Source organism: Neolamprologus brichardi, chromosome 14 (assembly GCF_056152115.1).
Source record: "Neolamprologus brichardi isolate AB-2024 chromosome 14, ASM5615211v1, whole genome shotgun sequence".
Taxonomy (NCBI): Eukaryota; Metazoa; Chordata; class Actinopteri; order Cichliformes; family Cichlidae; genus Neolamprologus; species Neolamprologus brichardi.
This window is the reverse complement of record NC_142117.1, coordinates 19,526,698-19,550,709: the sequence shown is the minus strand read 5'-3', so window position 1 is coordinate 19,550,709 and position 24,012 is coordinate 19,526,698. Positions and strand designations below refer to the sequence as shown.

Here is a 24,012-nt window from a genome sequence, read left to right as displayed (position 1 = left end):
TCTTACCAAGTAAATCTTAAACCAGTTTCTGGTTTTCTGTGTCTCTTGTCATATAAGATATTTCTCGTATCACACTTCTTGTTCCATCGCTTAGTCTTGTCCATAACTGCAGGTGTGTAAAAATTAAAAAGATGAATCCTTGTCGGGTCATAGATGATTGATTGTCCCTCTTTAATGGACTGTTTAACCACAACTTAAATGTTGTGAGCGAAACATCTGCTCCCTTGCTCGCAAATTCGGCGCATTTAGATGGAGATATGTGTGGAGAATAATGCATTAAACATACATACAAACATACATACTATTTGGATGTCTAATGGTAGAAATGAGCAGGATACAGATGAGCATCAAACCACAGATGAGTAGTTTAGATGCTTATGTCTGAGAGTTGGAATACAATATGGGGTTGAGCTTGACTTTGACTGTGATCAGATTAAATCCCCGAAAGAGCAGTGTAATGATTAAAAAGCAAAAGATAAAGGAAGCAACACACTTGTGGGATTTTTTGTAAGCTGTGCTGTTCAAACTCAAGAAGTAGATATAAATATCCTATTACTCATAATGTGACAGAGTGCTGCAGTTGACACCAAGATTATTTAAAGTAGGCCCTGTTCACTGGTTCCTATTTGCCGGGCAACGATAAGGAACCCCGTGCAAAAATATATGCACTAAGGAGCAGAGCTAACAGGGTGGTTAATCCCACTGAATACTTGAAAAGATGTGGTAACTCAAATCAAACACCAAACCAAACAGACCGAGGCAAGAAAAACATAATGAGAGAAAAATGCTCTTAAGTTGACATCAAGCAACCGTCAGACACACACACACACAGATATCTGAGTGTTTTAGCTCATTCCCAGGTAAAAGCCATCGTTTTCCTGATCCTCACTTTTTTTCATTTGAGTCTGATTTTCCAGCTCTCTCCAAAAAAAAAAAAAAAAAAGCCAAACTTGCCTTTAGAAAAAGTACAACTTAGAGGAAGTGCAAGAGGAGAAGAGACAGGCAATGAGTGATTAAAACAGTAATAAAGAGACAGTCGGAGGGAGCAAGAGATCTAAATTAGGAACAAAAGACACCGGAGGATGTATGTGTGTGTGTGCGCTGATGTGGGCATTATGTGCACGCTTGCGTGTTTCTATGCAGTGTATCTTTACAGCCCCCTTGTGAAACCTCAGGCGACTTAATTCAGTGTTTCCAGTTCAGTCCTTTCCTGCTTTGCCTTCCTATTCTCTCAGTTATTTTAATATCTTTTTTAATGTAATGGAACTTAAAAGTATATAAAAACATATATTATTGCTAAGAAAAGCGTATTAAACGGAGAAAACAACCATATTTTGTTGCTTTTGTTGTCTGGGAGGGTTTTCTCTGCAGTGATATTTACACCACGAGCTTTATTCCTGCTGGAGTGATTTACTGTAGATCGATAGGACGCTCTATCCGTTCCTTTTCGGTCTAATCCTGTTGAAGAATATCTATCGTCTTAATAAGACATAGATCCATTAGAGATAATTAATGTCACAGTTAAATCGGCTGCTGGCAAAGATTATCGTCACTCTGTATCATTTATTGCTTTTCCTATCTCTGAGCTTTTTAATCCAGTGTCCTTCTTAATTATCTTCTTTATACTTTAGCTTTTCCGTCTCATGCACTCATGAGCTAAAGTCAAAGTTATAAACAGGTGATCCTCTGTGCACACGGCTTGACTGAGCACACTGACGCAACATAGAGCTAATTTCAAGACAACAGAGGCGTTGCTGTCATCTTAACTCTGAAAAGCACGTTGTGCAAATGCATGCTTGAAAATGTTATACGCATGTGTCCATCTGACCACTGTGTGCATTTTTTTAATTATTTATTATTTTTTACACAGGTGCACATGTGGTTCCCCTCTCCTGTTAATCTGGGTCAGCAGCAGACAAGCGATGATGAACTGCACAAGGGCTGCAGCTCTCCCTCGTGTTGATATTTCAGACTACAGGGTGCTCTGTAACAAAACATCTCTTGTGCTGTAGTCTGAGCCACAGCTCTGCTTGTAATTAGTGGATGATTTATGCAATGTAATATAATAATAAATGCAAAACTCAGTGCATTACCAGCTCATTTTGGCCTCTGGGTATTACCTCTGAGATCATGGGGACACTCTGGTCTATGCTTTTATGCTTGGAAGTATGAAAAGGGGGTATTGAGCATGGCTTGGTTGTCTCTTGGTTGCGGAGCTGCTCTGGTGTGAATAGTTACGACTCTCTTACATCTAAGAGACTCCTTCCTGAGGCCATTGCCTAAAGTGTGTTCTGTCACCTTGCTTGGATAAATAAGACAAAAATCCTGTGTCTGAAACAATGTCTCCCCTGAGACTTCAGTCAACACAGTATAGGACATTGCAAGCAGATGGGGCCAGCTAGCCTAAAGGCAGAGGGAGAGAAAGAGAGAGAGACTTATAAGGATTTTAATTGTAAGCCTGCTAATGGTATAACCACTTTCATCTTCTGCTTTGGAATTTAGACCTTAAGACCTGCATACAGTACAATGTCACTCCCATTAACATCACCATAAAGCCACTTCTAGTAGCTTCACTGTAAAAGATACATAAGAAAATCTCTCACAACAGGGGCACCTCTGCCTTGCTTTACAGAGACAGACCTTTATTTTCGGAAAGTGCCACTGTCACGGTCTAGAGGACAGGATGCACGCAGTCTTTGGAGTACAGATGTGAGTGATGATGTGAGAAACTAGCACAGACTGAAGACAAGGTGAAGTAGCTATATGGATAAATTAATTAATGTGTCATCGCTGTGCTCTGAGGGCCTCTGATGGTTTCTTGGAATTCATGGCTCGAGTTTGCCTCTGCCATGCATGACTGGGTGAGTTTATTAGGCGATGGATTGAAATAGATTGAAAAGTGCTCTACTGAGAAAAAAAAATGAAAGTAAAAACAAATTTTAACAGTTGTGTGATAGTGCAAGCTAATGGAATAGATAACAAGGGAACATGGACTGTATTATTCACAGCTCCCTCCTAATTTTTCAGTGAGGGTAAAATTATACATGACTGCCTCCTTGTGGTCTGGAAGCAAAAGCAAGCTTTATTTAAATGTGATCTTTTTTTCCTGGTGTTCTGTTTATAAATACTTATTAACAAAAGGGAGCTGATTCCATTTTTATAATAAAAATCATCTAGGCCGTTGTATTGTTCTCAGGTAAACATTACACAACTCTGGTTAAAAAAAAAATAAAAAATCTATAAATATTCAAAAGTAATTCATATTTAGTTTATTATTATTAATAAATGATTAGTTTATTAGTTTATTTCTTGTTTGCTATTTTTGTATTATTTTTAATGGTAACACCTTTAATCTACATGTGATTTCACCCACTGACCACTTTATTAGGTACACCTGCTGAACTGCTGATTAACGCAAATCTCAAATCAGCCAATCACATGGGAGAAACTCATTGCATTTAGGTATGTGGACGTGGTCAAGATGATCTGCTGATCACACCGAGCAACAGCGTGGGGAAGAATGGTGATTTAAGTGGCTGTGGTTGTGGGTGCCAGAGGGGCTGGTCTATTTCAGAAACTGCTGATGTACTGAGATTTTACCACATGACCATCTCTAATGTTCACAGAGAATGGTACGAAAAACAGAAAATATCCAGTGTGCAGCAGGTCTCTGGTTGAAAATGCCTTTTCCCAGTCAGAGAACATAGGAGAATGCCCACTCTGCATCGAGGTAATAAGAAGGCTACAGAAACTCAAATAACCAACAACATCTAGAAATGCAGCAGCCCACAGGCACGGCACCACACCCGATGCCACACCGGTCAGTTACAATTCTCATGGACTCACCAAAACTGAACCACAGAGCGCTGAAGAGACTTCACTTCTGGCACAAGACTAGAAAGCTCAGAATTTGATGTAAACAAAATGTAAGCATGGATGTACTTGTATCAACAGTACAAAAGACAAACATGTCAGGTTCATATTTAAAGTCGATGTTTGTCTCCAGATCTGAGGAAAACAGTGTTACACTGCAACTAGGAGGAACAGTAGAAATCATTTTAATCCAGATCAAGAAAAACAAATGAATTTGGATAATGTACAGTGAGGCTAACCGGATTTCAAAAATATTGTTTGGAATCATGGTTTTTACTCTCAAAACATTTTGTTTTACATAGTGAAGAATTATGTCACCTTCAGTTTAAACCACATCCATAGAGGCAACACAAGATGGTGTACTGCTTCTGTTTTCTTCTTCGTCACTTCACTCCTTCACTCCTTAATTTGCCCAAATGCTGCTTCTCTCTGTTCATTCAGCCATCTGTTTGTTTGTTAATATGGGACTGCTTGTAATAATGCCTCTTTTACACTTTGCTGACTTTCATATTTTAATGATTACACAAATATATGGAGTGAGAATGAAGGAAGTCAGATGAAGGAAATAAGGCCGAGCTTTAGATTTCGTGATATTTAATTATAAAATTGAAATGTAAAGAAAATGTTGACATGTGGTGCATTCCAGCCCACTGAGTGTAACTCATCAACTCATCAGTTTTTCCTTCTGTCAAAATGTTGATATGCGTGCACATAAGAAGGCTGGACAGCTGGACCTCCTCATCCCCAAAGCTAAATTCTGTTTCAGAGAGCAAGAGCTTATTCTGATTTTATATTTATTTTTTTATTGCCTCTAAGGTATCATCTCTAAAACAATAGGCAGTGCTTGCACTGTGGAATTACTTATTATTTATGCATCAACAGATAATTATGGCCTATCAGGAAACAAAAAGATCTTCAATGTTTGTTCCATCTGACCATAAAATGTGTGGATGTTTATTTGGGGCCACAGAAAATATCTTTACGGTCAGTAAGGACTGTTTCCACAGTTTCATCACAAACATTTTTACTTCCTGTTTAAGGTCTACGTGTAAGTCAAGAAAAGTCAGTGACAAATGGGTCAAATGCTCTGTAAACTGTCTCAGAAATTTCAGATTAATATATTATAAATCCTCATTGTTTTACACAACAAAGTGTTTAGAAGTGTTGCTGAAGAAGAATCGGATACTATTCAATAAAATTCACTGACAGCAAATAAGAGACTTAGAAGAAAATTACTTTGCAGTAAACTTTATTTACATCACAGGCCCCCTGTGCCTTTAACATCTCTTTATGTAAACCTGGAAACATTACATTCAATCCGCAGAATGTCCAGCATTTCCTGGTTAAAGATATTTTTTCATCTTAAAACTGCATTCAACATGTTTCCATGTGCAAATTATTTAAAATCTGCCTCAGAAAATAAATCTAGTAAAATTATGCATTTAAAAAATGTTTGTGTGTTCTAGCACGATTTTTTTTTTTTTTTAAATGTCAAGGCACCTCCAAAACTCACCCAATCCACCAGATTTTAGCTTGATTTGCATCATGAACATTATGAAACCATTAACTGCTGAGTACCAAAATTAATTTAAAAATGTTCATTTTTTCCCACTTTTTCTAAGTACAATACTCACAAGGGGTTAAGAAAGAGTCCCTTTTGTGAGCGGTAACCACTGTGTTTATGTAATTATGGTTTAGATATTATGTTGCTGTTTACTATAATCATCATTGTTTCAACTTGTAACTGATTATTATCTTTACAACTGTGGATTGAGTGAGTTTAGAAGGAGCTACTTGCATATAGATCACACAAAGCCAGTGAAAAGTTGGATGCATGCTCTTCTTTTCCACTTCTCTCCAAGACGCAAATAGAGCAGTTTTAAGGTAATGTGCAGAAATGCAAAAGCAGGATAATACAAATTCTGAAAATTGCAATTAATTAAAAGTCATCCTTAAAAAAATGTGTGGGATCTAATAATCATTCATACATTCACTGTCTGTATGTGATAGTACCATATATTTTTTCCAGTTTTTCCAGTTCTCCCAATGCTTTTCCCTTTCTTTTAACAAACTCTTTGCTAACCACAGATTACCCCTACATCTTCCGCATGTGAGCAGTTGTGTTTCCCAACCCTGGACCTCTTGCACTCGAGCAGTGATCTCTCCCCACCTTCACACTCCACATCATCCAATAATATCCTAACACTGTCGTCCGCCTCCCCCAGAACAGCCCTCTTCATCACTGCCAGGGCAGTCGAAAATCCAAGCTGACGACACACGATGCTACCTGACTTGATGGTGAAAAGGTCATCGCACACTGTACCCCACTGGCCACGGATGAAAATCTCCACTCTGCCTCGATCTGGCAAACCTTCGGCGCTTACAAGTCGCACTGAGCCAACCCGCAGCCTCCACCCTCCTCTTGCTTTCTTGTAACCTTGACCTCTACCTCGTCCTGTCGGCCTCTTAAACACTTGGTTGCCCTCTCCTGCACTTTCCAGCTTCTCACCAAGCCACAGCTTTTCCTCCTGTGTTTTAAACAGCGTAGTGTTGATTAGTGGTCTCTGGGGCCTATAGGATGGTACAAGGGGCGTCTGGCTGAAGTACGGTGGCCATGCTGTGGTCATCCTATGGTCGAGAGCTTTTGGATAGGGTGTGGAGATCAAAGTCATGTGGGGCTGCTTCAGCAATTTTGTGGATGGAGTAGTTAGGAGTTGTGCTTTGAAATACTGTGAGGTGGTGCTAGGGGGGTACTGAAGGGGTCTTCCATGTCTCCCTGTTGAAGGTGTGGTGATGGTTGGGGTTTTTGCAATCCTAGATGAGTCTGCAGTCGTGGAGGTTGTGCGATAACCTGATGAAGAGACAGAATCACCCTTTTTATTTGTTTTATGAGGTGCTGAAGCTAATGTTAATATAAAAAAAGTTTGACATTTTGGGAAGCAGAGGTTGTTTTGTTGTTAAGAATCAGATGCAGAAGAATTATATAAATAAGAGGATATTTTAGCGACTAATTAGCCTGCTAGGAAATGGGTCATGTGCAAAGTTAGCTAGCTATACTACTCATTATTTTTTCTATTATCATTTAAATAAAGTGTAAATGCATCTAGCAAATTTCTGTATTCAGACAAAAAAACTGTTAAAAATGTAAAACCACCATTATTTTGGTCTTTTATATATGTAGGTATTTAAATAAGATATCATGTTGTTAAAATGCTAGCTTTAGCTGTGCAGGTAGCTATATTGTAATATCTTTTTGCAGTCCGTGTTCTAGCTAAGCTAAGTTAACTAATTAAGACACAGCACTGAACTTATCAGCTGGAAGCACATTTCCCAAAATGTTAAACTGCTTTAGGACATTTTTTCATTGTACTATTTGACAAAGGAAAAATAGTATCAACCACAAAGGAAGGATGTAGACACAGACACAAAAGGATGAATGTCCAAACTGAGGCTGATGCAGAACAATTTATTCATAATAAATTATGCCAAAACACCTGATTTAAATTAAAGCAGTGCAAAAACCTAATGTATAAATAAGCACCATTTATCCTGCTTTAGCTTCTTGAACCAGCCAAAGAATAGCATGTTAGCAGGTCTGAAGTTGGGATTCAAAGCCAATTTAGCCAATTCCACGATACCTGAGTCGGGCAAAAGCTTGTGCAAATGCAAATGGCTTAGTCTGAATAATTAAACTTGTGATTAAAACTAAGCCAAGAGGGTGAGGCAGTAAACTCAGTTATAATTAAGATAAACAACAATTTTACAGCATTTTCTCTGCAAATTATGCAAATTATTTTCCATTCCCCATGTTTATGTTCCAGTGCACAGACTTGCTAAACTGTACAGGCAGGTGAGATGCAAAAATGAATTCTTAAAAAGCTACTTATTTTTTGAGTGCATATTGATTTAAGAAAAGTCACCTTTTGTTTTTTTTACTCCGGTTTTGTTTTTGTTTTTTTTTTGTTTTTTTTTGCCATTTAGGTTACAGTATGGCTTATCTGCCTCAACAAAGTGGAGAAAATGTCCCAGGGGCATATTTATCAAACTTTTAAAATTATTTTATGTGTTATTTATTTCTATATAAATATTCACAATATTCTTAATCAGTTCAAAATGGTGTGTAAAACCAGTTAAAAGGCCAAAAAACTATATAGCAAATTATTTAGTTGAAGAAAATCATAAATAACCCTTAAAACCAATTTAAATATGATTAAATTATAACATTTTAACATGACCTTTAGGAGACAGTGCTGATACTTTTTGATCATGAGAAAGCCTGTATAGATTTTATAGTTACCCTATTCCAAGAAAGTGTGATTCCCACCCACCCAAAAAAAGCTAAGCTAACTTATTAGCACTTAAGCCTAATTTGCAAAGGATTTTACTTAGAAGCAAACATAAATTTAGTAATTAAGGTGTAAAAATGTGAAACAAAATCAGAATGTAGGCGAAGAAACCACCAGTTTTGGCGTTGCTGGCTTCTCCTCGTGCCACGGTGTGAACCAGTCTCGTGGACTTATTTTTAGTCTTAATAGTCAAATTAGTGGTTGGGTTAGCGGTTTGGCTAGAAACTGGGTAATCAGTGGAGCTAGCCTGATAAACGGGTACACCAGCAGGCCTACCAGTGGACGAGGTTGTGGCAGGAGTTGTTGCTGCCATCTGGACAGTTCTTGGCTTTACTGTTGTGGTCGACGCAGATTTTGTTGTGGTTTTGAGAGCCAGTGTTGTTGTTGGTAATGTTGTCTTTCTTGTTGTTTTTCTTGTTGCTGCTGTTGTTGGCGGTGGCTTTGTTTTTTTTCTTGTTGGCATTGGAGGTTTTTTTATTACTATTCTTGTCTTCTTTTTAGTTGTAGGTTTTGTAGTGGTCGTTGTAGTAGGAACAGCTGTGGTGGTTGGTTTCTTGTTGATTACATACTCTGCAAAAAAGAGAAAAATAAAATAAAAAGAATTATGCAGTGCTAAAAACCATCCGTTGGATACCTGATGCAAGAAACTGCTTTGATTTGGTAGATTTATCAAATTTCAACACTCCCATTAAAGTGAACAATCAAGAGACATCAAGAGAAGCCAAAGGAAACCACATGCATATTAAATAGCATGTTTTAACCATTTATTTACTGCTGGAAATGTAACTCACCAATTTCTAGAAAGAATCACTTGTAAAGGTTGAAGCAGGGCAAGGAAATTTGAGAAAAAAACACCACTTTAAGACTTTTTTTTACCTTCTTTTGGGTGGAAATGAATTAGTTTTCCTTTTATCTTAACAGGTGAAGGCTTGATGCTACACTTTCCTGGTGGTGCTCTCCTGTTTCCAAGACAGAAAAGATTAGTACACATGCAATAATGGGTACTATAAGCACATATGTGTCTTTTCATTTTCTTTTTTTTAAATGTTTTGTTTTTAATGGTGTTTAGCAGCTTCCACTTTAATTTTAGTGTGTATTAGTGCAGAGATACAGTAAATGAAGATAGATTAAATAAATAAGATTTAAAAAATCTGTTTTTCTTATTTATTTCTTTTTGCCAGGATTTGCTAGAGAGGGATGGAAGATGATTGTGCTCTGAGCAGTTCTTTTAACATTTTAACATGTTTCTGCACAGCATTCCAACTCTTAAAACCTCCATCATATATAATTATTGGGTTCACACTCTCACACCTTAACATCACACATCCATGTAGTTTAATGAGCACTTAACGGCTGATGAAGTAAAGTGATGTGCTGGCGAGTTACCTGGAAGGGTCCACTATCTTGTAGATAACGCCACCTCTTGCTGTCGCACTCGGGACTCCTGTGGCTAAGAAATACAGCTCACCTGGAAAAATTCACAGACGAAATGAAGAAAGAGAGCAGCAGGCAGAGACGGCAGAACATAAAAAGACAAACGGGGAGATTTAAAAAATAGGAAGCAGCAAGCAAGAAAAGAAGGAGATAAAAAGGAAAAAATGTCAACAACAGGAACAGAGGGAAATATTTATGATGACAACAGACAGAAATAAAAGAGGTACAAAAAAAGCAAAATGGGGGAGAAAGAGAGAGACCAAAACACTACTCTGGGGAAAAATATTTTAAACTTTGCTTTAACCAATCGTCTCCAATTTGCTTCCTGAAATTATCAGGAAAGAAGAGAAATAAAAAATTTTTAAGACCAACACAAACCTAAACATTTCCTAACTTAGAAATCGTGCAGTTTAGTAGTAATCTAATTTCATTAACAATAACACCAGTAAAAATATCCACTTTGGTACTTCACACTACATGTGTACTAGTTAGAAATTATTATTTCTTTTCACATTAAGCCACACAGACCAGGAGACCAGTAGGAAATCCCCTGGAAACCAAAGACATGTAGAAAAATAAATTGTATTTCCGGACCAGATGGTGAGTGTTTGCTCTTGCTATGTGAAATCAGTCCTAAAGAGGGCGCTACACCAAAAACATATTTGATTGTTTTGCTTACTAAGAGACAAAACTGCCTGTAGTTCTCATGCAAGAAACTTACTTGTCTGCAAACATTTGCCAATTACCCACTGAGCAGTAGTAAAACTGTGAAATGTGCAACACAAACTGGAAACAGAAAAAAAGTTACACCTTTTTAATAGTGTTGGCTGCAGGTGTCACAAGGAGGGTTTCAGTGCAGTACCCTACATCTCTTTGCAACCTATTTCACCAGCTGTCAGCAACCTCTAGCAACCCCAACCAGTCTGAGAATACACATTTTCCACAAGCAACTGGCAGCAGCCAGGGGATTCATGGACTGTTTCTAGGTGTGTGTGATTGGGGCTTTAGTTTATCTTTCCATTATAAATGTACCTAATTAAATACGTGATGCAGTGTCTGGTACCAATACATCAACACACCGACCCACACAGTTATTACCTGCTTCATCTTCAGCAAAAGAGATGATGTATTTATAGTAACTGTTGATAAGTTTGGGGAATCTGCAGGTCTGGTCTCTTCCCATGCAGATTTCATTGTACTGCCATTCACCTGTGGTAACGTTCTCCCTAAGAGACATCAGACGCCTAAACACAAACAGAGATACATATAATGTTTACGCATAGCAAGAGCTGTAGTCCAAAGCTTCGCATCAATGCATTTTTACTGTAAATTATTAAATCAACCCTGTGCAGAGCAGTTCAACAGCACACTGACTGGACACTGATTAGGTAAAAATCCACAAAAACAAAAAAGGAGTGTTTTCATTTGAAATTTTCATTTTACAAACACACACCCGCTCATGAAATCCCCAAAAATGTAGAGTCCGTTAAGGTTGGGCATCTGACAGCCTCTGTAGATGTATCCTCCTGTCACAGACTTGCCCAGCTTGTGTGGATAGGCAAAGATTGGCAAGACATCGTCTGCAAACACATAAACAAAAATCAGACCTCGTTTATTATTCAGTGTCACTGCTACATCGTTGTAACAAACAGGAAATATACTGTACCCTGTAAGAAACCTGAGCTCGTGAAATTAAATGACAATGAAGTTCAGTTATTTAAAATCTCTTTTGAGTTGACAACAGTTTTTTATTCTATTCTAAGGAGGCTTTTACAGAGAACAAACAGTGTGCTGTAACAATTTAATTTACAAATTAAATATCTGTATAAATATTAAATAATTTGGGTAAAATATACTTGTGTTTATGGACTTTCAGTAACCCAGACTGTAGACTCACCGAGGGATGAGTTTTGACAGAGTTTACGATCGTAGCAGCTGAATCCTTCTTTGGCTCTCCATCCGTAATTTCCTCCTTAAAAATAAGAGTTGACACAGTAACATTACAGTTCTACAATTTATATGTATTCAAACGGTTTGATGTATTCCTTATGCTGAAAAAATTGGATTTGGTTATCAAGCAGTAATTCTAATGTCTATTCTACGTCCTCTTTTGAATACATGAGATTCTGTTTTATTATTTGGCAGGAAATAGTGTTTCTGTAATGATGCAGGCTTTAAAATAACAGTTGTGGCCATATTATATACTGATAAAATTAAAAAGTAATTTCACTTCGGTGAAGCTGTTAAACTATAGAAATCAACATATTAGAAAAAGAAAATCATCCTTCAAACTACAATTATCATACCTTTAACTATGAGGTCTACCTCTTCGTATTTGTTCTGGCCCACGTCACCACAAAGCATCCTGCCTCTGCCTTCAGTGGTAACGGGGTCACCGCGGTCAATGGAGCAACGCCACATGTTGCGAACTCCATAAGCATAAACCTCTGCAGGGAAACAAAGAAAGAAATATGTGGATGGAAAACACAAACAAAAATGACATCCTCTGTGAGGACGCACTTCTGACACGAACAGTCATTTTCCAGCTTTGCACAGAAAGAAAAACACAGTCCCACCGCAGTCCAATATTATGAGAGAAAAGCTAAGCTAGATTAGCATAAATAAGTGTGCCATGATCACAGTCTTCCACACAAACAGGAAATTCATTTACCCGGCCTTGCCTCCTTCTCGCCCAGAAATGGATTGTCTGAGGGAATGCTGTACGGGGCACCGTTATCGTTGAAGTCAACGTCAACACGCAGCACCTTGCCGAGAAGTGTTGACCTATTAAACGTAACGACCAGACAAAAAAGGAAGAATGACTCAGAGTATCATAAAGACCGTGGTGACGAAATGGTTCAACCGTAAGTGTTTATTTAACGCCAGAAAAGCACCGTCAGATCCGTTTTGCAGTTCTGTTTGAATGAATCTGAGTAGAGAGTATAGCTCTCGACACTTCAAAATCCATCCTGCTACGTCTATCAGCAGTCACATGAACAATGGACAGTAGTGATCTGAATCCACTGGCTGTCATAACACTGACCATCAATGTGGGATAGTTTAGCATGAGCTGTTTCGTTCCTTCTCCCTACCTTTCTCTCCCTTGTGGTTTCATCTGCTTAGAAATGTAAGGAAACGAGGAACTACGTTTACAAATGGGTGTAATTTCTGTATAAATAATAATTTAAAAAAATATTATTAATGGCCTTTATGGCCTTTTTCCAGTGTTTACCACCCTGCACTCACTCTCGCTCACTTTCTCTCTCCCCTCCACATTCCAGTGTGTGGTGGTCCATGATGTGTGTAGTGTGTCATGTCAATATTAGACTTGGCAGGCTGCATTCCCAGAAGAGCTACTACGGCTTGTCAAAAACAGCCTCAGGAAGAGACAAACAGCTAAATTGTCCATCTCTGGAGAAAAGGTGCTAACAGCTCTAAATGAAGTCCCAGTTTTGGAGGAAGTTTACTTGCTTTCTCAATACAAACATTAAAGGTAGATCGCTATTTTTGTCAGCCCTAAAATGCAAACCTACCTATTAAATGTGACATTATTGGTGCATTTCACAGGATGAAGTATTGATTTACAAAAAATGAGGAGCAATATTTGAACTCCCTGACGCTTTTTCTATTGGCTGAACTTTGTGACTTGCAACCAAAGGTTTTTTGGCTTTATCTTTAATTTTCTGTGCTAAAAATTCAAAAATAATAAACTTCAATCAATGCAGCTCTCAGTATAATGATAAACCATAGAGGAGGAATGCCTATTTGAAGTGTTTTGTAAATTAAAGACTGAAATCTCCATAAACTGGCACAGCACAGAACCTGGCAGTTATCATGAATGATTGTTTATGACACGTGCAAACAAAGTTTTCACTCGTCACTTTGAAGAAATTGTTTTGAATTATAGTCTTTGCAAAACTATCATTTATAATGCCCTCTGTTCAATGCAGAAACGTTCCTCATAAATTTGATCCTTTTCATTAGATTTGATTTGAGAGGAACCCATTTTTGGCAGGACTCTCTGACGCTTTACCTGCTCCAACTCGACTTTGGTATTTTGTTCATCAAGCCAACATCTTGACAACGTCATGAGGCCTCGTGAAGATTATAAAGATGAGCAGTCTTCACAATCACAACTATGCCTATTATATTTGCGTGTTATTTGAGATTTCACATCTTCTTTAACACAAAATGTGAAATCAACATTGTGAGTCTATGCATGCATCCAAACATACAAACACATTAGTTAAACAGTACTGACTTGTTTTGTGAATTGCCAAACTTTCCAAAAGGATCTCCAGCACGGCCACCGTCACCTATGAAGATGTACAGATACCCATCGTGACCGAAAAGAAGTTGTCCTCCATTATGATTGGATGCTGGCTCCACCACCTCCAGGATGGTTCTACAGCAGGAGAGATGAGAAGATGATGAATGTATTTGTGTCATTTAAGACCATGCAAGGACCTACTAAATACAGCACCTCTCAGAAGAATGGTCTAACTGATTATCATCATGTACTGATACTGTGAACTCGCTGATTCGTATTCGTTCCTCCTTCTTAACAGACACAGAGTAGTACACGTAGGCTTTTCTGACAGTGGTGAACCTGTGAACGAAACAGAAGCTCAATGGAAATGCTGTATTTCACATTTTGGCACAATGAATTTTTCCTTTGAAAACAAAATGTTGCTGTTTAAATGTGGACAAAACTAATATTTTGATTGAAAAAAAGATGGACCTAGGGTGTAAGGCTATGCAGAGGAATCCCCTCTCGTCTCCAGCCCACGGGGATGTGAGGACGGCTTTAGTCAGGTTGAGGAAAGGTCGATCGATCCTAGAGCCGTTCGCCAAGTACACCCACACATAACCCAGCTGCTCCGCAACAAAAAAGCGATGAGTTCCATCATCTGCATGGATCATGGCCACAGGGTTACGGAGTCCATTGGCAACTTCCTGTAAGCACAGCTCCAAACATCCTTCAGGATCTTCATTTAGCAATCCCAGGTTAGCATTTAACTCTTAGGGTGGGGAAAAAAAGACACGGGAGAGTAGATTGGCATGTGTCTAATCACATCTACAAACTGAGTTGCAATCAAACTTGCAGATGCTTGCACCAAATTAAAACTGTAATTATTTTACAGCAATGCACTGTACTTTCAGCTTCTGTTCAGGCAGTTACAAATCAATATGAAGAGCTCTTCCACCCACTCTTTCTTTCATTGGAGTGATTTTTTTGGTGAGACAGTGCAGACACGGATATTTTCAAATTCATGCATGCAGTTCAGACTGTTTGCATCCACACTATTGTTTCTGCATATGTAGTCATTAACATTCGTACTAATGATTTTAAACATTTCACTTTAAGCATGCTAGCTGGTTCACAACAATGATTTTAAAATGCTGATGTTGAGCATCACTTTGATACTGACGCTGACATTTAGCTCACAGATTGATGTGTTTAATAACTTCAGAGCTATCAAGGCTGTATACTCTAGACCTTTTTCTGGGCTAGTTACACCGAGATGCGTTTTTTTAACCTCTTCATACAACATGTAACTCATACCTGCATTTGTCAAGACACTAGGATAGCAATACTCTTTGTCCTTCAACACCAGAAATTCACAAAACCTTCTGTGATCTTCTTCAATTGTGGCAGTCAGGTTTGCAAACTGCTGTGAGTTCCCTACGTCCTCAAGCAGGAGGCTGAGCGTGTACCGGCACTGCCGCCAGTAGTCAGAGCAGTAATCCCCACAGAGTCCAGGTAGCACCCTCATGGGTGTGTTAGCGTCCTCGGTATCATACAGGTGGGCAGCATATGGAGAACACTCCTTCAAAGGACAACAGATACCGTTTCGTTACATATGATTTAAAAATGTAAAACTTTTTTAAGCTAATATCAAAGGTAGAGTTACAGAAATGTATGAGATTCAGTAATGAATCACTTAAATGGATTTGTGTATTTGTTCTTCCACAGCCTCTGGGCCTCATTTTGACCAGGCAAGCCTGAGATATATCCAGCCTGTCTGAGTGCGGCCTGGTATAAATGGATCCCAGGAAGGTCCACTCAGTTATTAAGTCACAACCACACTGTCCACACCCAGAATGGTGTGCTTTAGGCACAAAGAGCCATGGCACCCAAACCATCATCATGCAAACTGGTGCGCTTTCATTTGCCAGAAAAACCAAACTGATCCAGTAAACAAATCCCAAACAACAAACCGGCATAAGATTGGTTTGGTAGATCAAGAATGTTTAGATTAAATTTGGTGTTGTTTCTTTTAAGGGCTCATAAACCTATTTTCACTTTGCAGTGAGTTATTTCTGACATCAGTAAAGTTTTCCAAATAACTGTTTTGGTATTTAAACAAAAGTAAATATTTAAATTAATAAACATAAATAACGTTGCAAAAGATTTAGCTCATTTAGCACAGATCAGAACAGCAGATATGGGATATTTTTGTGTTGTTTCACAGTCTGACGCTTAATCTCAGCTGTTTTTATATATGGAGATTATTACAGTGATTATGTAAGTGGTGGATTTAGCTTCAAAAGCACTTTAAAAATTATGTCACTCAATAACGTCAAAATGGACAAAATGTGTTGTTTTTAATCCTGTCATCACAATGCCTCTTCTTGTAATTATTTGCTGTAACATTTTTGTAAGGACATTGGTAAATGAAAACATGTACTTATGTGTTTTTATCTAAAAGATTTTTTAAGTTTTTGTTGTCTTCATTGAGCCCTGGTTGAAAAATAGTTCCCAAACGATGGACCAACGTCACAGAAGTTGCCTGGACGTCTTTGCTTGACTTTCTAGTGAGAGAAACGTTTGTGTTGAAGAATTTCTTTTGGAATCTCTTCCTTGATTAGAATGAAACAAAAGCAGATATTCACAAAAAAATAAAATCTGTGGTTTCTTGACCGCATAATCACAGGCTTTCTGGCTCCTTTCTTTAACTTTGCACTCAAACAATTGCATTTGATGCTGACACTGAACGCAGTGATGCAACAGCTGTAAAAACCTTACCTTCAGCATTCAGATGTATACAAAAGTCTTCCCTGTTTTTTTTAACAGTCTGGGTACATGTAGGAAAAGCCTCATTATGAGAACAAGATCAAAGCAGTTACAAGGGAAATAAATGGGTGATGTCCTGTTAACAAGTGAATCTACATACTGGAAAATAATGTAAACACCTGCCATTTGTTGTTGTTTTTTTTGTTATATAAATCTGTCGCGCTTGCCTTTATTTGGTAAGACAAAGTATATCAGGTAAAAATGGATGAGCAGTAACGTATTTAATTATTTGTACCAGCAGAGCACTTGATTCTAGAGTTGTTTAAAGAAAGAAAAGATCCTGTAATTCAGTGCAGTCTGGGGCAAAATGTAAAGATTTAAAATGTATTTATTTTAATATAATTGTTTGATTTTTGTTTCTATATGCAAACCTCTATCTAACAGTACCAACAACCAACTGTCTCTAGTTCAGTTTTTCCAGTGGTACAAAAAACAGTTTTGACCAGGAAGATGACGCCAGAGTTTGAACAGTGTATTGTGGGTAATAACTGTTTCGTCATATTTACAATTTGCCAATCGGGCAAATTATAAACATTTGGGTATGTAGATATTTATTACTGCTTTATTACAAGCATAGTCAGTCAGACCTTGACCAGCTTTGACCAGAACTTAAAGCTTGACCTTGATTTTTATCCTAATTACCACCTGTAAGACTACAAGGCCATCTTTTGTGTTTGGTTTATATTCCTGTGAGCAGATTTTTTTAAAGTATTTAGACCACAATTAAACACATATGGACAAACTCACAGTGTCAGTAGGTAACATGACTCAAGCTGCAGCCCACACTAAAGTGGATATGTTTAAATATAAAGGTGTGACAAATCCATAACTATCAATACTTTTTGGACACTGTTTTGTCTGTTTTTTACTGTATCACATAAAATGTTTCATCACAGTTGCTGATCATACAGTAGTCCATTAAACTTTACATTTCTGTGTCTGTCTTTGTCTTTTAGGGCACAGATGGCTTAAACTGCTGTTCCATCCAAGTGTTAACTGAAACACTGACTTTTATAAATCACAGAGAAAGGGGAGGTGGGGAGTTTGGCCAAAACAGTCAACGCAGACTCTTGTTGAACATCTTGATAGTACTACAGTGGAAAAGATCAGAGTGTTCTCTGAAATAGATTTCTCTCTACTGGGCCAAACAAAAGCTGTGTTCAGTCTGAGATGCTGGAACTGCTGATGAAAGCAGTAAACAGGCATGTGGGGCAGATGCTACATTCAAGGAAAAATGTATAAGTTCAAGCTATATCTTCTTCAATAGATATATATTTTAAGCCAAGGTTATGAAGACATTTTCTTTGCTTGAAAATGAGCAACATGTGTTGGCAAAAAGGCAGCGCAAACTGCAAATACTGCACATGATCTTTTGTTTCACCGAGTCATGCTGAAATCCCAGCCATTGTCCTATTTTGGTTCCACTATGATAGGGTAGAAATAAGGCATGCAGCTACAAGCAGCTGTTTCTAACAACGCGACCACTTCAAGCTGCTATAATTTGGTGTTTACGCCGTCAAATTCAGAATAGACTCAGATTTTATTCCTGTCATCTCACATGCTCCCGATTCTCCACTGACTGCTCCATACGCTGGTGTTTTATTGTAGCTGAGAGACAAAAAAAAGTCATGGTAAACAGATGAGAGGTAAATGTGTGACCCTGTCAGAGGAAACGACACAGGCTGAGTTTTTAAACTGAGAGAGCAGTGTGAAACAGCCAGAGACATCGCTACCGTACTAAAAGCTTGCTTATTAAAAATGCAAGAGGGAAACAACTAATCTGGACTGCTGCTGCTTGGTGCAGTGCTCACTAAATGTTTTTTTATCCTCAAACAGCCCCTCTATGGGTCTTGTTGAACTGAGGGTGCTGCTAACAGTTTATTTGATGACAAAATAAATGAAAACCTATCGAGAAAGCCACGTGAAAGCAGAGCACTGCAACTATAACACGCAAATGCACACTCTTTTCAAGGGCAACAGAATGCCCTTGAAATTATCTCTATGTCTGTTTTTATTATCGTTAATTCATTTGTTTTTCTCTTTTCTTTATGCCTGACATTATCTTCACTGATTTTATTCATCTCTTCTTATTCCTGTGCTTTTCTTCATCCTTTTTCTTTGCAGCAACCTGATATATCCTGGACCCCTGGCCTGAGGAGGAAATGGTTGTTTGTTTGGTCAAGTAAGCAAAGAACAATGACAGTCTTCCTCCCGTCTCCCTGACTCACACACACACGCACTCATTTCCCACTCTGTCTCTCTCTTTAATATGTGTCTGCCTGTCCCTCTCTTCACGCTGTGATTGATATCAGTGCCAGGAAGCTTCCTGCTGGAACAGACGGCTTCAGTGTATGGCTTTTACCCTGGTTAAGTACCCTGGCAGCGGGGTAACCTGACCGCCTCCCGGGCCTCTTTCACCTCAAATTATGAACTTGGGAGCCAAAAAACCACAGAGCGGACCATCATCATTGAAAAAGGTTTAAAAAGTACAAAAAAGCATCAACATACCTCAAATGGAACCAAAAACGCATTCTTTATTTTTAACATAACTTTTCATATAAAGCGCTCATGTAAATGAGAGTTTCTTCAAAGGCTTTTTGTTGCAGTCTACACAGCACATGTGTATCATGCTAAACTTTTTGAATGTATATTTTTGTCTGAGCTCCACCTATATCCAGCAGTTGTAAATGGTGCGTGAGTCGCAGCTCTGCAATTTTACTCGAGATCCAGCCTGCACTGCTTGGTAAGAACCACATCAGGCTATAATTACCACAATAACATAAGTCTATATTTTTGGACGATTCGTCACCATCTTTACATAACGTATGATGTATGAAACTGCCGGGAAGATGCCAAGTTTGTTAGTTTTCATTGTTTCCTTGTTGACATCAAAAATTAAAGTGTTATTTATGGTAAAGCTACCCACCCGATTATTTTGGCTTCTGTATAGTGAAGCTTTTATCTCAGTTATACGGCCATGACCAAATTTGTGCTGCACCTATCATTTAATTTGTGCTCTGGATCTGCACGTAGTAAGCGTCTGAGCTGCAAAGTCAGGGCCTAATTATGTCATCAGTGAGTGGGAATGGCTTCAAGGGTTATTCCAGGAAGGGAGGGGCTGGATTTCAGCACTGGGATCTGTTTAAGATTAAAGAGCTGAAAAAGGAAACTAAAACACAGTCACACTAAAATAGAAAAACTCGTTAGAATAAAAAATATCCAAAACTATTAACAGAGACTAAATGTTGAGTATTTTTTTTATTTTATTTTCTGTTTCGCCATGTTTACTTTATTATTAGTAGTATCATTATCATCATCATCATTAACTATTATTAAAAAAATGAATTTCCTAAATATGGGATAAGGAAAGTATTTCATGTCTTATTTTTATCTTATTTTTTATTAAACTGCATTGCAAGAATAACACAATAATGCATTTGGAAAGGTTTTTTTCATACCAAAATTGTATGAGTCAATGCTTTTTAAAACAATATAAGTTAAAGAAAAAAAATTATTATGTTCACCTAGGGATTGCTGGTTCATTTTTCTACCTCTGCCTTATGGTCTCTCTGCTGTCATTAAGTGAAATTCAGTTTTTCCCCTCCACACCTAATGGTGGCACAGGCACTTCATTCAAATATTGCCAAGTCTTCTGATGGTGTAGTTAAAACCTTAATGCATATTTTTGTGAGATTACTGGAAAAGTGAATATGCTGTTAAATTGTTCTGCAATTTCATACAGTTGTTCTGGTTCAAACTCTGGAGACTGGATGTCTTATGGTTATGTCTGTGCCTCACCTGAGAAACTAATGTTTTCTGGCACATAGTTCACGCTTACTGCGTGAGATGACAAAGTTCAGAGTCTTTGTCCATAAAACCAAAACCTTATCTAATTTGAATTTGGGCGATCTTTCCCTTCAAGGTCAAGATTTCGTGCACCTCTGGATTTCTTTCTGCATTTTTTACTAGTTTTAGATATTTCACATCTTTCTGTGAGTATCACCATGGACCACCAGACTTAAAAAGAGAGCAAACACATTTTGTTGAGAGAGGGGCTTCTGAAAACTGATGTTAGTTGTTTTGTTCATTATAACTAAGATATCAAAGTAAAGATGCACCAATTCCAAGGGTGACCCACCAATTCCAATTTTCTAACTATACTTATAGCTATAACTGACAGTATATTGACAGCTAGCTGCAGGTTCTTCTCTCATTGAAGCAACTGAGAATAAACTGAGAATTTACATGATATTTTTTATCTTGCTAAAGAGAAGCAGATGAAACAGGTTAATATAACAATACAAATGTCAGATACTTACATCAATTTTCAGTACATTTGTAACTTTACCAGATAAGATGACACAGACTGTTTTTCTCTTTCTCACCCATCTCTGACCTTTTTTTCATACCAAGGCTGCTACCTGGCTGGATCTAAACACGTTAACTTTAGCCGTAACTCCGTCACCTTTATTAGCTTCTTTAAAATGTTCATGTTCAGCTGGTGAGGGTGATTTAAGTGTCTGATTAGGGCTCTTGCTAAGAACATTTGCCGATTCTGTCCCAATTTACTTTGCCAGTTTTGTGTTTTCCCTACTCACAGTAGAACTCGCAAATGGCGACAGCCAAATGCTAGCACGTGGCTGCATGAAAAGGACCAGCTCACATTTGGATGCACGTGAGGCTAGCCGACAGGTCACCAGTCAGGACCAAGAAGACTGCAAATTATCAGATTTCCAGTCGATCGGTCCATTTCAACTTTCTTGGCTTTAAAAAAAAAACAATGACAACTAATCTGTGATTTGTTTAGTACATGTTTGCGAACAGATGACCATGCAACATCACCTCCATGGACCCAGACATTTTGTGTCTACATCAAATAGCAGGATTCACTGGAAGAAGCCTGAACATCATGTATCAGGTAAGAAGTCCAACCAATGGCGCGTTTTTTGTTTTTATTCAACAGGTGTCCCACTCCATGCACCTTAGTTGGTGAAGTTGTGGCATGGAATTTTTGGATATCTATGTTTTTATTCAACACCCATGTGTACTGTCCTTTCATCACTCAGGGTCTAAAGAAGAAAAGTTAGCAAGAATAAACTGAACGGTTATGCGGTACAGTAAAGGAATTACTAACATATTTTTTTAAAAATCCACCGTAGTGTTATATGAACATTTAAATCATGCTACATCTTGCCAGATGTCTGATACACACCACTCCATGGGTTGCATCAGACCCTACAATAATACAAATTAAACAAGAAAACCTCACCAATCATATGACCCTTATGAGCAGATGCTCTGGTGACAGAGGGAAAGAAAACCCATCGCAATCATTCATCTTCAATTCCCTTAGCAAAAGGCAGCCTGTTATTGATTTTGGAGGGTTTATTTTCACTGGATGATCCAGGCCTTTGGGCTTTATATTCGCCATGTTCATTTTACACATCGGTTTGGCTTTTGGTATGAGTAACTGCTGTCTAAAAGCATCATGTATTCATTAAACTGTTAAAATATTTTGTTGGTTCTCCTTTATGATGAGCTTCTTACACATGACTAAACACACTTATATCTTCCTGTTGGAAATATGTAGTAGAATTTATTACCTGCTAAAACAAACCAGAGGGGAATCTGCTTTAATTTAAATGTAAAAAGTCACAATTGTGATGCTAGATTAGAGGACAGCATAATAAAATAAAATAATAAATAAAATAAAATAGCATAATAAAATCAAGTTATTATACACACAGTGGAAAACATGAGTTTGGATTCTAAACTGAACATGTGTAACATAGTCTGATTTGAATATTTGTACCTAATAGTCATCAAATCAAAGAGCTCAAATCAAATTAGAATAAATGTTTCTCTTACCTGGCAGAGGATGCTGCGTACGTATTTGCCACAGGCTGCATAACCTGAATGGTCAAAGTTTTCCATAATGGTGTAAAACCTGCCCAATATCTCCTCATCTTTTTCCACATCACAGCACCCAAACTTGGAATACTCCTTGCAGAAGGCCAATGGCTGCCTGGGCTCAAATGGAGGCTTGTAATCCAAACACTGAGGGTGACAGCTCCCCCACCAGGTACGGAGGAGCAACAGCAGGATGGGGAGAAGGTGGTGAGGGGAGGTGTGCTGCAAGATGCATCTGGGGACCAAATTGCAGGTCTGTATCATCGTGCTGTAAGTATACGCTCTCTCAGTTCTGGATAGTTTGTCTCTTGACCCAATATTGTAGTAAATGAAGTCAGTGTGAATGTGGTATTTGAGTTTAGAAAAGGTAAGAAAAGGAAATGAGTGTACAGGTTACATCACGTCTATAAAGCGCAGATATGAAACTGAAAGTTAAAGTGGAATGTTTGATGTTCTCATTTGGTGTGCTTGTCTCTGCAGATTCAGGCAGCCATCAGTGAGCTTATGTCTAGAGGTGTGAATGTGTGTATGAAGCACACTGACCCTCCATCACAGCTGCCTGCCAGCTGGCCAGAAACCTACAAAATACTCAGGATAGCGCCAGTTAAATCTAACTCACACAACACACTCACATGGTAGGCTAACCTCAAGATGTGTGAGACAAAAATGAGGTAAAATATAGTAAATCTGATCCAAGATCCAGTGAATTGTTTTATTCAGAAGAACTGCAGAGCAGTCCTGAAGGTCTGTCCAACCAATGTCCCAAATTTCTGTGATGAGAAGAGTTTACTTAGTCATATCTGCATAAACACCTGCACGTCACAGCAGAAACTCCTGAAAGAGATAAGGTTCCCGTCAATCACATTGCAACTTATTCTCAAAAATAAGTTTGTTGTTGCACTAAAAGCAAATAAACGAAAGTACTAATCTTCTTAGAAAGAGGGACTAACCTTACGAAAAGCAATCGAAAATGCTGCACCCTCAGCCACAGTTTCTGAAAAATATTTACTTCTAGCTTGAAGCCACTCGGAGAGTCTCTGCTCTGTGTTTGGTCTGGACGTGCTCGTTTGCAGAAGCCATAGGTACAGACAGACAGACAGCAGAAGAAAGTGAGAGTGAGAGGTCCTTTCATTCAGACACAGCCACGCTGCAGCTTTAGCTGAGATCCCTCCCTCATTGCTTCTTTCCTCCTCCCCCTCCTCCCCCTTCTCTCTTCTTTTCATTTGCTTTTTCACTCTCCTACAAAGACACATGCATTCCTTCCCATAGCATGCGGTCCATATTGCCCTGAAGTTGCAACTTTCTACCTCTTCTCCCTCTGTACTCCCCCACCTTCAGCATTCCCAGACCTCCTCTCTGTGTCTAACAAGT

At 38.3% G+C, this 24,012-nt stretch overlaps 1 protein-coding gene across 1 annotated transcript; it reads right to left on the bottom strand.

The window, feature by feature from the left end:
- Positions 1-5,180: 5,180 nt before the first annotated feature.
- On the bottom strand, positions 5,181-23,792 carry si:ch211-136a13.1 (HHIP-like protein 1). The gene is made up of 15 exons (XM_006802061.3): positions 23,592-23,792; positions 22,600-23,475; positions 15,220-15,484; positions 14,395-14,674; positions 14,137-14,262; positions 13,915-14,058; positions 12,325-12,437; positions 11,960-12,100; positions 11,551-11,625; positions 11,107-11,233; positions 10,752-10,897; positions 9,606-9,687; positions 9,096-9,178; positions 8,496-8,789; positions 5,181-6,724 (listed from the first exon to the last, which is right to left on the bottom strand). The coding sequence occupies exons 2-15, from the start codon at positions 22,903-22,905 to the stop codon at positions 5,952-5,954; spliced, it is 2,955 nt and encodes a 984-aa protein (XP_006802124.2). The 5' UTR covers positions 22,906-23,475; positions 23,592-23,792; the 3' UTR covers positions 5,181-5,951.
- Positions 23,793-24,012: the final 220 nt, after the last annotated feature.

What these genes read in the sequence shown, in the direction of transcription:
- si:ch211-136a13.1 (XM_006802061.3), bottom strand. Translation starts at nt 22,905, where the DNA reads ATGATACAGACCTGCAATTTGGTCCCCAGATGCATCTTGCAGCACACC. An exon ending in TACGCAGCATCCTCTGCCAG is followed by an intron (nt 15,485 to 22,599) that starts GTAAGAGAAACA and finishes TGTCCTTTGAAG; the next exon opens with GAGTGTTCTCCATATGCTGC. An exon ending in CGAGAAGGAGGCAAGGCCGG is followed by an intron (nt 12,101 to 12,324) that starts GTAAATGAATTT and finishes GTTTCCCTGCAG; the next exon opens with AGGTTTATGCTTATGGAGTT.